General features: G+C 47.8%; 1 protein-coding gene and 1 long non-coding RNA gene across 4 annotated transcripts in view; both read left to right on the top strand.

Annotated features, from left to right (window-relative positions):
• CDH13 (cadherin 13) overlaps positions 1 to 13,508 on the top strand; it is a 1,287,326-nt gene that overhangs the window by 838,706 nt on the left and 435,112 nt on the right. For all 3 annotated transcript variants that reach the window (XM_081807354.1, XM_081807356.1, XM_081807355.1), the window contains one exon: positions 809 to 961. In XM_081807354.1, the coding sequence (XP_081663480.1) occupies positions 809 to 961 (153 nt within the window). The remainder of the gene's footprint in view (positions 1 to 808; positions 962 to 13,508) is intronic.
• On the top strand, positions 978 to 12,660 carry LOC145717642 (uncharacterized). The gene is made up of 2 exons (XR_014140985.1): positions 978 to 7,680; positions 7,777 to 12,660. It is a non-coding gene; the product is annotated as an uncharacterized LOC145717642 (long non-coding RNA).

The following is a 13,508-nucleotide window of genomic DNA, read 5'->3' as shown; positions in this document are numbered from 1 at the left end:
GCTCGGCGGGAAGCCTGCTTCTCCCTCTCCCTCTGCCCCTGCTTGTGTTCCCTCTCTCGTTGTGTCTCTCTCTGTCAAATAAATAAAATCTTAAAAAAAAAAAAAGTACACCCACCTTGGGGCACCTGGGTGGCTCAGTCGTTAAGTGTCCGCCCTCGGCTCAGGTCATGATCCCAAGGTCCTGGGATCGAGCCCCGCATCGGGCTCCCTGCTCCGCGGGGAAGCCTGCTTCTCCCTCTCCCACATCTCCCGCTTGTGTTCCTTCTCTCGCTGTGTCTCTCTCTGTCAAATAAATAAATAAAATCTTTAAAAAAAAAAATGCTTCCTGAGCATCGGGCCTGCTACCCAGAAGCAATGGTGCAGGTGACATTGCTGATGACTGAGTTTTGTAAATAGTTAGAACTTCGATGAATGCCTGCCCACTACAGGACTGCCCACTCATTTTTTTCCCATTGTCTATTTGGTCTGGCTTGCAGGAAAAAAAAAAAAAAAATCTTTTTCTTGAGAGTAACAATAAGAATGTCCAATCTTGAATGTCCTGGAGTGATTTCCCATCTAGATCTATCCCTACGTGTCCGTCCCCCTCCCACCATGCTGGAAAGTTTCCCCAGCTGTAAGCCGCAAAGATTTGCATGTCAGGATGAAAGGTGTTAAGCAATGATGCTATTTTTGGTGATGCTGCCTTAGTCGAGTTTATCTGGCCGCCGGCACCTGTGATTAGTGGATTGGTCACTGAGTTATGCTGAAAATGTGCTTTCTCTGTGTTTTCCAGCCAGAGTCTTAAATGTCATTCTGTTTCTCTGACCAGGTAGTCGATAGTGACAGACCGGAAGGGTCCAAGTTCCGGCTCACTGGAAAGGGAGTGGATCAAGAGCCTAAAGGAATTTTCAGAATCAATGAGAACACAGGTAGCGTCTCCGTGACACGGACCTTGGACAGAGAAACGATCGCTACTTATCAGGTGAGTGTTCCTCAAGTGCCCACCCTGAATTGCAGACGTGTGGCTTTTCCGAGACTAATGTCTTCCCACTGAGCTCGTTATTTCTGTGCCTCATCAAACCTGGAGCTGTGCGGCTTTAAGTGTGTCTCTGTGAGAGCCAAGTGGCATTGAACCCCAGCAGGGTAACAATAGGGGCCCCTTTCTCATCAGCAGAGCCTGCAGGCCTCTGTGAGACTTTGGGCACTGGAGACCAAGAAGGGGGACCCTTGGGGGATCTCAGAGGAGGTCAGAACCGTGAGGGCAGCTTGGGCTTTCCAAAAACTGGCTCAATTATGAACAGCTATAAAAGCTGTGAACCCTTGGATGGGATCATTGTACTTTTAGAAATCTACCCTAAGGAAATAGGGAGGAATTTAGACTTTTGTGTAATGCTGTTATAGCAAGACACGATCCTTAAAATGGAACCAATTTTGCTAAATATTCAGCAATGGGGGAGTGGTTAAATTATGGCACAACTTTGCAAGGAGGTTTTATACATTTAAAACACTTTTGAAGAAGTTCTGGTTATATGGGAGAAATTCAAGATATTGAGTGGAAACAGACACACAAATACATATGGTATCCTCCATGCAAATTGAGAATTTGCACATATCACAACAGGTGTAGATTTGGGAAGAAACATGACGGAAGAAAAATCAAAGTGTTAATGGTTGTATTTGGGTGTTACCGACTTTTTCTTTGTTTTTCTGATTTTTCTACAAAGTACTTAAGTTTATTTTTTAAAGAATTATTTATTTATTTTAGAGAGAGAGAGTGAGCGGGGGCAGGGGCAGAGGGAGAGAGAGAGAGAAGCTCAAGCAGACTTCCTGCTGAGTGCAGAGCCCAATGCGGGGCTCGATCCCAGGACCCTGAGATCATGACCAGAGCCAAAACCAAGAGTCAGACGCTTAACTGACTGAGCCACCTAGGTGCCCCTTAAGTTACTTTTTTATGGAGAAGTAAAAGGCTCTTTGTAAAAGGGTAGTTTCAGAAGTGGATACCCATTCAGGACACACAGACCAGAGCAGTGGCAAACAGATATTGGGGTGAGCACTAACTCTCATATGGGCTTGAGGTCAGTCCTCTCCCTTCTTTACAACACCCCCCAAAACTTCCCTTCTCACAGCCTGTGTCACAGACCCAGGCCTCTGAGGGTATGAGCTCATTCTCTGACAAATGAGGTGGAATTCTCGGCCATTTTCAGGAAATGCCCTCCGTGGGGCGCAGTGCACTGAGCTGCAAGCAGGCACTGTGGGAACAAGGCTCAGCCAACAATGTTTGTGTTCCGTCGTCATGGCCTTGGCCTGTGCATTTCCCTGGATTGGGGTCAGAAGGTGGTGGTCAATTTATAGGACAAGATTTAGCATCTCTGGTTTTCTTGGTCAAAACACCACATAAGAATAATCCAATCCCACGGCAGCAACACTACTCTCTCTCACCCAAACCTGTGTTGTTCCTTTATTAGAGACAGAGGGTAGAGGAACAGTGCATTGAAAAGTAAGTGCTCTGGATGGAAAACGGGTACCCTGGGGTCTGGCCTGCCCTGTCATCCCGAGCTGTTGACCTTGGGAAGACCATGTAAGCTCTGGTCCTCAGGATCCCATCCATAGACTTCGAGTCCCCCTCATCTCCCTATCGGATTGCTCTGAGTTTCCAGGGCATTGAAGACAGTGTGAGGGTGTTGGAGGAATCCAAGAACTGGACAAGTAGAAGCTGCCCAGGGAAGGTTCTGGAACCGTGTCTGTCAGCAGATCTCATGCTGAGCAACGTGCCCAAGGGTCCTGGGTCCAGGGAAGATGAGTGTGCTTCCCACACTCCGCTCTCAGAAGCTTTGCCAAAGGGTAGATGCTGCGAGCATCTGCAGGGGTACCATCTGTCAGAAATCACCAAAGGGTGAGCAGAGTGTCCTTAGTGTATACTTGCGGGGAACCTGGTTGTTGCAGAAACTGAATGCTGCACCCTCTGAAAGTGGAGACCTCGACAGTAACCAGAGGGGACGTGGCAGCTGTCGGGGTCTAGCTGCTGCCCGAAAAGCCAGCACCAGTCCATAGGTGCATGGCCTCGTCTCTTTCCACGCCTATCATGGGAAGAGCCATTAGTTTTCAGACATGGGAAACTAAGGATACAATACATTTTATAATGTCATAGCACAGTGATCACGTTTAAGAGCTCTTCGTGTCGCAAATTGCTATTTGAGGCTCAGCACTGCTACTTACTGAGCTGTGTGATCTTGGGCAACGCACTTACCCTCTCTGATCTTACAATTCTCATCCATGAAACGGGGATAGTACTTGCGCCTCTAAGGACTGTAGAAGCTAAAATTGCTAGCTTTAATCAGCTTTCAGTTGTTCATCAGTGAGTAAAATAGAGCCTGGTCTGTGGCTTGGAACTTCTCGTATTTTTTTTTTCCTTAAAGTGAAGCCATATAGTATCATAGCAATTAAAAACATAATTTTGTACACAGCCGCATTTGCTGCACCAGATGATGTCACAGACTAGCTGTGGAAACTTGGGCAGGGGGTATGTCTCAACTTTCTCATCTGTAAAATGGGAATGATAATAATACTATCTTAGAGGATTTTAATGGATTAAATAAGTTCATATGTGTCACGCATTTAGATTAATGCCAGAAACCCCGTGAGCACTTTATGATCTTACCACACGAGTGAGAGATTCATGATGGATGGTCAAGGAAGGTTGTAGCCCAGACTGCCCAGATCAAGCGTGAACTTTCCATGGGTGATATTGAGTTTATTTTATAGTTTCATAGCATATTGATTAATTATTCATTTTTTTCTACATATATTTGACTGAAGACACAGAGTGAGGCACTCCCTCCAAGGTGTTAGGGGAATCTGGTGGGAAACCAGACACACCGGGTTCCCAGCCTTCACGTAGCTTTTGTTTTAATGCCTAGGCTTTGTTTCACAATGAACTGCTTTAAACTCCTCACTGTTGGGCGTGTGATCTGCTGGCCCACAGTGCCTTGTTCATCATGTGGCTTAGTTTACCCCCGGGCACAGGGCCACGAGTGCCCAGTGGGGAGACGCTGGTCCTGGTGGGAATGCGGGGTCTTACAAGAGCACCCAGGTACAACAGCCCAACAGCAGCCTGGCCCAGAGCCACTCTCACCTAGCCTTAGGGGCCCTGTTTCTAACAATATACTCCCCACGCCTCTTGCTTGCTCTTTTATTAGTCTTTGTCCCGTTTCCTTCCTGTCCTTGCTGAGGAATGTCCCCATCACCCTCTGTTTGGTTCTCCTATTTCTAGATTTACTGGGTTACTCTAGTTGATACACTTTGCACGCGGGAATGTTGCAACTCCTGTCCATTTCAAGCACCCATTTAGAAAGAATCTACTATCCTAGCGGCAGTTAGATCCATCCCATTCACGGTGGTCATCGTGGTTGGTAGCAAACAACCTTCTTTCAAGAGCTGGATCCTCCAATCCCCACATTTTCCATTTCCCCTCTGGCAAGTTCTGAGAAGCAGCAAGCCTGTGGGCGAATGAAATTCCATCATAAGCGCTCCATTGTTGGTGCTGTTTATTTTAAAGTTAAGGGCTCCTCACATGCAAGTCAAATGCTGCTTGCTACTTCCCAAACCCAACAGGAAAGCATTCAGAACTAAGCCTTGGGGATTTGCACAATAAGAAATAACCAGGGATAATTGGTCCTTGGGCCCCTGAATTTTTATCATCATTAAAGCTACCGTTTATTGAACACTACATGGCTGATACTGCGCTAAACACTTCATACACGTTCTCTTATTTAACTCATTTCACCCAGGAGACTTAAGAAGTAGATGTTAACACCATTTTACAGATAAGCAAATAACTGTGAAATAACTTTTGTAAGGTCTCGCAGCTGGGGTGTGTAGAATCTGGGATCCATATCCACGTCTCTCCACCTCCAAAGCCCTGCGCTTCCAACCACTAAGAAATCCTTCTTCCAGTTTTACCCTCAGTTAGAAGAATCTGATACCTAATCTGCACGTCTCCAGCCTTCTTTGTCAGGAACTCCCCTTACTGGGACTGGAAAGGGGGTGTGATTGGCTTGATGATTGATGTCTTCCTAAATACCGTCTTCGTCCATGACCTACTGCCACCTGCCCACTCTCCCTACCCCAGCCCCCAAAGGGCTTCCCAAGCTTCTGACCCAAAGTGGCACCTGGTAAAATAATTTAGTTCTTACAGTATTGGAAGCTGACATGTTAATGCAAAGACTCCTGAAATATTACTCATTTTTATGCATTTTGCCAGCATTTGAGTGATTTGTGAACTCTTCATTGGAATAAAGTACTGTAAATGACTCATGAATGACCAAGTTTATAAAATTCTATAAAAATATGAGCAGGTGGTAATGATTCCCTCACACTGTGAATATAATCTGCTGGCTGCGAATTTGTCAATATGGCAGGACAGGAGTCGAGTGGGGGACAGAGTCTGTTAGGCAGGTTGGGGGGCCAGTAGGCAGTCTGGGCTGGGTTCAACAGGAGGTAGGGGGCAAAACAGGAAGTCAGGCCATCGAGGTGGGCAGATATCATGGGCAGGGCATATTCACCCTGTTCTGTTGTCCACCGTTGGGAGACATACCGAGGACTGGGCATGTCAGAGCTGGGTGGGAGAAAAGGAGAGAGAGAACTAGCATTTACTAGGCACCCGTTAGGTGCCCAAGAGCTCTCTAGAGTACTAGATACACAAACCTATGGAACTGGTTTATTATCTTGCCTTTATGGATGTGTTAGCTGAGGGCCAAAGTGGTTCCCAAGATACATTATTGTTATTACTGTTGGTGCTAATGTTTATTGAACATATACAACGCGCCAAGGCTTTGTGCTAAATACCTAAATGATGATCTCATTTAATCTTCACAAAGATGAGCTTAATAATGTTATCTTGCCCAATTATAGAACCAGTAAGTGGAACAACCTGTGTTCTTGGCCTCAGCACATGAGCAGGATTTCGCTGTCTCCCTCTGAATATTTGTTCACATTTTCTGGACTATAACTTGCTCTCCTTCAAGCCAATTTCTTGGATACGTTTTGAATTTGTAGTTAAGATTATTGCCATAGAATTGGAATCCACCTGGCAGAAAGAAGGTTCCTCCTGTGTTTCCTTTCACTCATGTGGCTCTGCCCTGTTTCTAACCCATAGGTAGCTCCAAGACAATTTGGCAGACAATACATTAAAGTGAAAAATGCTGCTGTCAAGTCGAAATACATGTTTCATAACATTAGTGATTGTAAGAGAACCAAGACATGTAGATTTACCCACTTCGGAGAGTTATTTAGGTGATTAATCTGTTTATAATAATGTCCATGGTCTACGTGGATCATGCATGCATTACGTGATAGGACTGCACAGCCCTTGAGAATATTTGTGCTTGGAATGTTCCCCTGGCCTGCGGTTGGAGGAACAAGTCACATCCTTCTTCATCCTCTAGTCTGATCACCCCCATGGCCATCTTTCTTAGATAGGATTCTTGGTGGTACTCCTCAAAATCCCTCCCAACTCGTGTATAAAGAAAGTGGTTTATTAAAGGGTACAGGGAGCTTATGTAATTGCCAAAGGGACCCAATAAGCTGGCTCACGTGGGACATGACCATTGGTGGTGCTACAGGAAATACCCAGCCTTGGATGACACTGTTGTAGAGCAAGGGTTCTCAGCCTTGGCACTGTTGACATTTGGGGCTGAATAATTCTTTGTTACGGAGGCTGGCCTGTGCACTGCAGGGTGTTTAGAAACATGGCTGGTCTCGGACTCCTGGATCCTAATAGTACCCCCAATCCCAGTCTTGACAGTCTAAAATGTCTCCAGATAGTGTCAATCGTCCCATAGGGGCAAAATTGTGAACCACTATTCTAGAGGAGCAGTGACTGCTGCCACCTCTTCCCGCCACCCTGTTCCTGCGATGCTCAGAATGGGGTCCGCCTTGGCTGCCCAGAAATGTGCAGTGATTCCTACAGCATGCTTTCTGAACTGTAGATCCATGAAGCAGAACTTCTGCCTTCTGTCCCACTTCCATTGCCAAGTCTAACACCGGGATGTCTGCAGGGAAGAACCTGGGTCATAGGAAGGACTGTTGCTGAGCTAGCAAGGGGTTCTGGGTGGCATTGAGGTCTACAGCGTCAGCCCCCACATCATTGGTACCATCTTATTCCAGGGAGGAGACAGTCAGTGATAGGCATGGCTGTCTGAGGGCAGGTCACCAACCCATGCCCAGGAGAGTGTGTGGCTTCACACCTTTGATCCCAGCTTCTCTCATTATTACGGGCCTGTCAATCAATAACGCACATGACCTTGGAAAGAACCTTGATTGGGAGGAGACAGAGACCCTGGGTTAAAAGCTCAGGCTCTGGAATCAGACTGACTGAGGTTAGAATTTTGATTCTGCTGTCGTAGGAACTATATGAAATTGCCATTTGTACAGGTGAACAAAGGGTGAATATGGGCCATTTCATGGTGTCACCTTTGGCAAGTTGTTTAATTCTTTCTCGTTTTCTCATCTTTACGTCGGGCGGCAAGACGGCCCGATCACGCCCTGGCTTCGTTGCGGTTGGTGAGTGGGACGTACAAGACTAGGACTCAGTACAGCCACCGGCTAAGTGTTCCCGAGCCAGGAGCCATCACCTCACGTGCCGCTGTCCCCCAGCTCTCAGTGCTCCTGAGCCTTAGCATCACTGTAGCTGGCTGGCTCGACGTGTTAATTTGCGTCACTGATGGTGGCCTTGGAGCCGATTTCGTTACAGTCCCACGGGGGAAACCAGTTGTGCCTTAAAGGTGTTTATTTCTCCAGGTGCTCTGGTCCGCCATGTGGACGCCCTCCACACTCCAGCTCGTACTCTTCACAACTGCCTTGTTTTTGTTTCAGTAATGGGTCCTGGGAGCCAGGCAGATCCGGCCCAGGCTTCTTTGCTCTGTCCTGTCTAGAGGCTGGATGATTGTTAAATGCCATGTGACAGAGTGTTTGTTTATTTCTCAGAAACCGGCCTTTTAGGCCAGAGATGAAACTGTCTTCAGAATATTTGAACAGGTACAGGAGAAGATAATTCCTGATAGGAGGAAGCTGGCCCTGGGGTCAGCAGAACGGGCTTTTCTGTCTTACTACATCTGGGGGCCTCAAGTAGTTTATCTGTGGTTCTCAAACTTTGCTGCACATGAAAACCATCTGGGGAGATTTTAAAGCTCCTGATGCCCAAGCTGCTCTCCAAACCAATTAAATCAGCATGTCTTGGAGTGGGACCAAGCATCAGTACGTTTATAAAACTCCAGGTGTTTCCATTGTGTGGCCAAGTTGGAGAACCACTGGATTAATCTAACCCATCTGTACCCCAGTTTACTCAAACCAATGGGGATAATCACCCCCCACCAGGTAGGTTTGTTGTGAATCTCAAGTGAGACAGCACACGGAGGAGTTTACAACACGGAAGAGCGGAAAATCAAAGGTCTTCCTTCCCCTCAGTCAGCCGCTTGACTCTGCGCGAACATTGGAAGCTAACTACTTTCTGGCATCTGTTTTGACACAGCACTTAAAAAACCGAAATGCAGAAAAGCAGAATTGGATAAACAAATGAACAGGTTGTCTTGTGACTACAGTTAGAAAAAAAATAAATAACTCAGGATTTGGTCACGGCCTCTCCGCACCCCAGTACCCCCAAGCATCTCCATCTGGCTCCTTCCGGTTCCGCTCTTCACATTTCCAAGCACCTCATTTTGCAATCCAGCCTTATCTGCCAGGCGCAGCTGGTGAAGCTGAGGCATGAAGAGGTTAAGCGACATCGCCGAGCCCGCCGCGTCCCCGGGTCAGGGTGCTCCTGGCTGATTGTTTCTTTGGTCCACTAAGCAAAGTTGCTTCCCCACTCAGGGCTGCGGGAATGTGCTTTCCTAGACCTCATTTGCATAAACTCCTCAGAAGAGGTCTTGCATCTTGGCAGGTGGGCAAACACAATGCCCCTCGGCCTGCTCCTCCGCGGGCCGGGCCCGCAGGCTGCACCTGCATGCACTCATGGAACGCTAGACGTGTGACAACAATGCGTCCCTTATCTCTCCACGCATCTAACAACGGCGACCCTTCAGCGTGACGGCTTGGGGGCGTTTGTTCTTCGCAAATGAAGAATCACAATACATCACGACAGCAAGAGCCTTTAGACCCGTTTACTCTAAACTGCTAAGTTTACAAATAAGAACGAGTTTATTGGGCAATAGCTCTGACTCCCAGTGCTCAAAATCCACTGCCCATGTTTTGTGATCCCTCGATAGCAGGCATGGTGGCCGACCGCTCTGGGACCAGACCCTGCAGACACAGATAAAACATCCCTCTTAGCTCCCACTACTCGCTCCCCCGCTTGCTGCAGTCATCAGTTGGCATAAAGATTTTTTTTTATCATTTGGTAAAAATGAGCCAGGGAGGGAAGGAATTTGTTCAGGGGCATGGACAAGGAAGAAAGAAGCACAAACGAGAAGATGAGAATAGGCTGTGCTTCTCCTCTGGCCCCTTAAAGTAAGCTTGACACTCTTGGGTTAGAGGGCAGAAAATGATGGGGATTATTTTTTTTATGAGATACTATGCAAAATTGGAGGTGAGGACCAGAAGCTAATTAAACCAAGTACAAAAGACAGGGTAAAATTCTCGGTTCAAGCACTATGGCTATGAAGCCAAGTGACAAAGGATGATGTAATTCAGAAGAGAGACATCCCCACCCTGACCCCTGAGACCCAGGCAACACTTTGGCGTGGGAAGGGTTGGCAATCAGTGGGTAGATGACCATGGTGAAGGGCCCTCAAGGGGGAAGAATGAAGGGGAAGAAGAAGACAACATTAATTGGGAGCCCTTGTGAAACTAGCTTTGGACATCCTAAGAAATACTTGGGGAATAATATCATAATGGGGACTGAGTTCCCCTTGAGCAGGTTGAAAGCTGGACGTTCTCATGATGGGAGATTAATACAAATATGAGTCATGTCCTCATCCGGCACTGGGGAGCGGCCATCCTCCAGGTTACCCATAACCCACCTCAATTCTGGCTGGCCGGCTGCTTACTGTTTAACTGGGGCAGACTCCTTAACTGCTACAGATCTGAAATGGAGAGAACCCGTGCACAGAATCCCAGGGTAAACGGGAGCAAGGAGGAACACAAGCTTTTACCCATGGAGCTTCTCTTCCAGCCAAGAGAGACGGAGGGAAGTGGGGTAGTGCCTGTGGGAAGGCAACCTGGGACCCCCAAAAGGATGGATCTGTCTCAGGACGGGCACACACCCAGCAGCCCGATCAGGCAGGACCCAGATCACCCACAAGAATGATTCAGCTCACATTGACAGGATGCCTAATTAGTGCCAGTAGCCCTTTCCAGGTGCTGGGGACAGAGCTGTGAACAAACCACCAAGTTCCTGTACAGAACTCTGTCAATAAATGGAAATTAGTGAGTATATAACATGTCAGGTGGTTGTTAAGTACAGGGAACAAAACCGGAGCAGATTAAACTTACAGAGAAGGATACAAGATGCTGCACGGCTCTGGCACTCAGAGTGGGAGAGGACGTTTGTAGGCAGGCCTGATGGGACGTCTGAGGGCAGGAATGCTGTCCTTACCTCTCGGGTGTCCTTGATAGCAGGGGTTCTCAACCACAGTTGTCAGCCACAATCAGCAGGGTGTTTGTGCCCCCCTGGGGACATCTGGCAATGTTTGGTTGTCACAACTTGGGGGGATTGGTGCCACTGACATCTAGCGGGTCGAGATCAGAGATGTCGCTCAGTATCTTAGAATACACAGCACAGACCGTGCACGCCGTGATCTGCAGGCATTGGCGGGGGCTGGCCTCTTAGAGGGTCTGAAGACAGACCATGGTGTAGTCACTCAGGTATTCATCAAGCTTGAATAGGCAAGAGGTCTGTGTTTGTCACTGGCGCACCTGTTAAGGGATAGTGCTCCTGTCCTTGTAAAGCTCACAGTCGAGCTGGGGACATTGCCCTAGGGCAAGGGCAGGGCTCAGGACCAGCCTTCCAGCCTTCCAGGGGACGTGACATCAAAGCAAGTGCTTGAGAGTAAGGAGTTAGCCAAGTGACAGGGAGGGGCACAGGTCAGGAAGAGTGTTCCAAGGCGAGGGGACAGAAGAAGGGGCTTCGGACATTTCCGGAGGAGCTGGAGAGCAGGGCTCCCCCGGGGGGACACGAAATGAACATGGCACGGGGAGAAGGTGGGACCCGAGTGCTAAAGAATCAGCTTAGACATCGTACCCATAGGTGACAGGCAGATGATAGAGGATTTTAGGCTGGAGAGTGACATGATCAGATTTGGATTTGGCAAGGACTGCTTTGGTTGCAAAGAATGCATGGGAGCTAGCAAGTCCTGTCTCCGGGTCTCTGAAGCCAGAGTGGCACAGATCAGATAAACAGCATTCTCACCCAGAAAGACCCAGGAGAGGCGTCCAGACTCATCGTGAGTATATTAACTATACTTTGAGATGGATCATAGCAGGAATTGGAGAGCCAGGTCCTGCCAGGCCTTGCAGGGTAGGGTCAGGAGCTTGGATTTTATTCTAAGGAAGCCTAGGAGGGTTTTCAGCAAGGGAGTGACATCCGATTGGCATTTCAGGAAGATTTATTTGAACAAGTCAATAATAACAAACTAATTGCCATGAAATAGAAATTAAAAATGCATTCATTTGTTGAGAACCCAGCACCTACCAGGCACTGGGGGGAGAGAGAGAAAAGATAAAGCCCTGCCTTCCCTGAGCTCAGCATTAAAGTTCCCTTGTAGACGAGAGTAAACCAGAGAACTTTTCTTTATTCTGAATCAACGTGTGGAGGACTTGGGGTGCTTTGTGTGTTGGCTGGCCCTTCCCATTAGTTTGGCTCAGTCTCCAGGCCAAGTGAACATTCTTTGTTAAAATTCCAAGGTTTTAGTTCTGTTTTCTATGGGGGTTTATCAGTGTGCTATCTCAAGATTATTTATTAAACACACTTGGCTGGAGCTGTTAGCTATCAATTCGTTTGATTGGCATCTGTTTTAAGATCTTTATTATGAAGAAGGCTTATCTTTTTTTCGCAGTGAGGCATTAGGTGCAAAAAGATCATTTCCATATTATTTTTCTTTCTTCTGAAGATGCAGAAGTTTGCATAATAGGCCCCTTTAAGCAAAGGCCATCCTTCCTGGTACCATGTTGGAAAGATGACTGCTCACTGAATAGGACTCGACTATGCTCTGTCACTCAGGGGTGCTCCTTCCCTGCCTGCAGCTGGGGCCAAACAGCCTGGCTCAGCATCCCAGAGCAGGCACCCCAGAGGTGGAATAAAGTGAAGGAAGCCTGAGAATTTAGTGAGAAGGCATCCTTACCCAATGATGACTTAGCAAGTCAAACAACATTCATGGGATCCAAGACCACACTGACCACGTTTGACAGTAAGAAGTCAGGATGAGAGCCCTGTGCTTTTCCAAGTGGATCACACCCATCTGGCTTGGGGTACACATTCAGTGGATGGCTAACACCCGGGGCGCAACACAGGCAAAGACGTGAGGCAGGGGTCTTGCCAGCCAGTCAGAAAGGCCCAAAAACCGGGTGACTGGCATCTCACAATTCATTGCAAATGCATTTTCTGTTTGAGTTTCAGTGCAGAGCCTAATGAGCTCTACACACAACAGCGGCAAAATATGGCCTGCAGAACCAGAAAGATTTACTCTCTGCCCCTTTACAGAAAAGGTTTGCCAACTCCTGGACTAACTTACCTTCACATCCCTTAGGAACTGGCAGCTCCGGCAGTCTGCTGATAATCTGATTTTAAGAGTTTTTGAGACCATAGTCAGTCCCAAAGGGGAGTGTATAAGTTCCCCTTTTCTGGAGATTTCCCAGGGAAGTCTAAATGTGTGTGCCCTTTAAATGATGGGGATGCTGTTGGACCCAGAGTTGAAAGAGGCCAGAAGCAAAGCCCCATTTCCCAATCATGAGCAGGGGCTGCCCGGGTTCATTTGCATACTGCTTCTTGAGTCAGTAAAACAGTTGTTGGAAAAGGCTCTGCAAAGGGAGAATGACTGCAGGGGTAGCACACAAGACAAAGCTCCTCGTTGCTATCTCACCCAGCACGGTCCCTCTCCAGAGCACTGCTCAGGGAGCTGCATGCAGGCCTCAGAAGAGGGGCTCTAATCCTTGCATTGACTCAGTGTATTAGGAACCTCCATCCCTCTGTTCCCGTTTCTGCCATAACAAACTACCACAAACTTGGTAGCTTAAAACAAAACAGATCTGTTCTCTTACTATTCCGGAGGCCAGAAGTCAAGTCTGGTGTCACTGGCCTAAAATCAAGGTTGCAGCAGGTAGGGCTGGTTCCTTCTGGAGGCTTCGGGAGAATCCATCCCCTTGCTTCCTCCAGCTTCTAGAGGCTGCCCACTTGCCTTGGCTTGTGGCCTCTTCCATCATCAGAGCTGACAATGGTGGGCTGAACCCTGCTCACACTGACATCTTTCTGGTTCCCTACCCATTCTCTGTCTCCTGTTTAAGGACCCTGCCATTACACGGGGTCCCCCTGGATAATCCAG

This window comes from Leptonychotes weddellii, chromosome 16, assembly GCF_054177405.1.
Source record: "Leptonychotes weddellii isolate Sample4059 chromosome 16, ASM5417740v2, whole genome shotgun sequence".
Taxonomy (NCBI): domain Eukaryota; kingdom Metazoa; phylum Chordata; class Mammalia; order Carnivora; family Phocidae; genus Leptonychotes; species Leptonychotes weddellii.
This window is presented reverse-complemented; position numbering and strand designations above follow the sequence as displayed.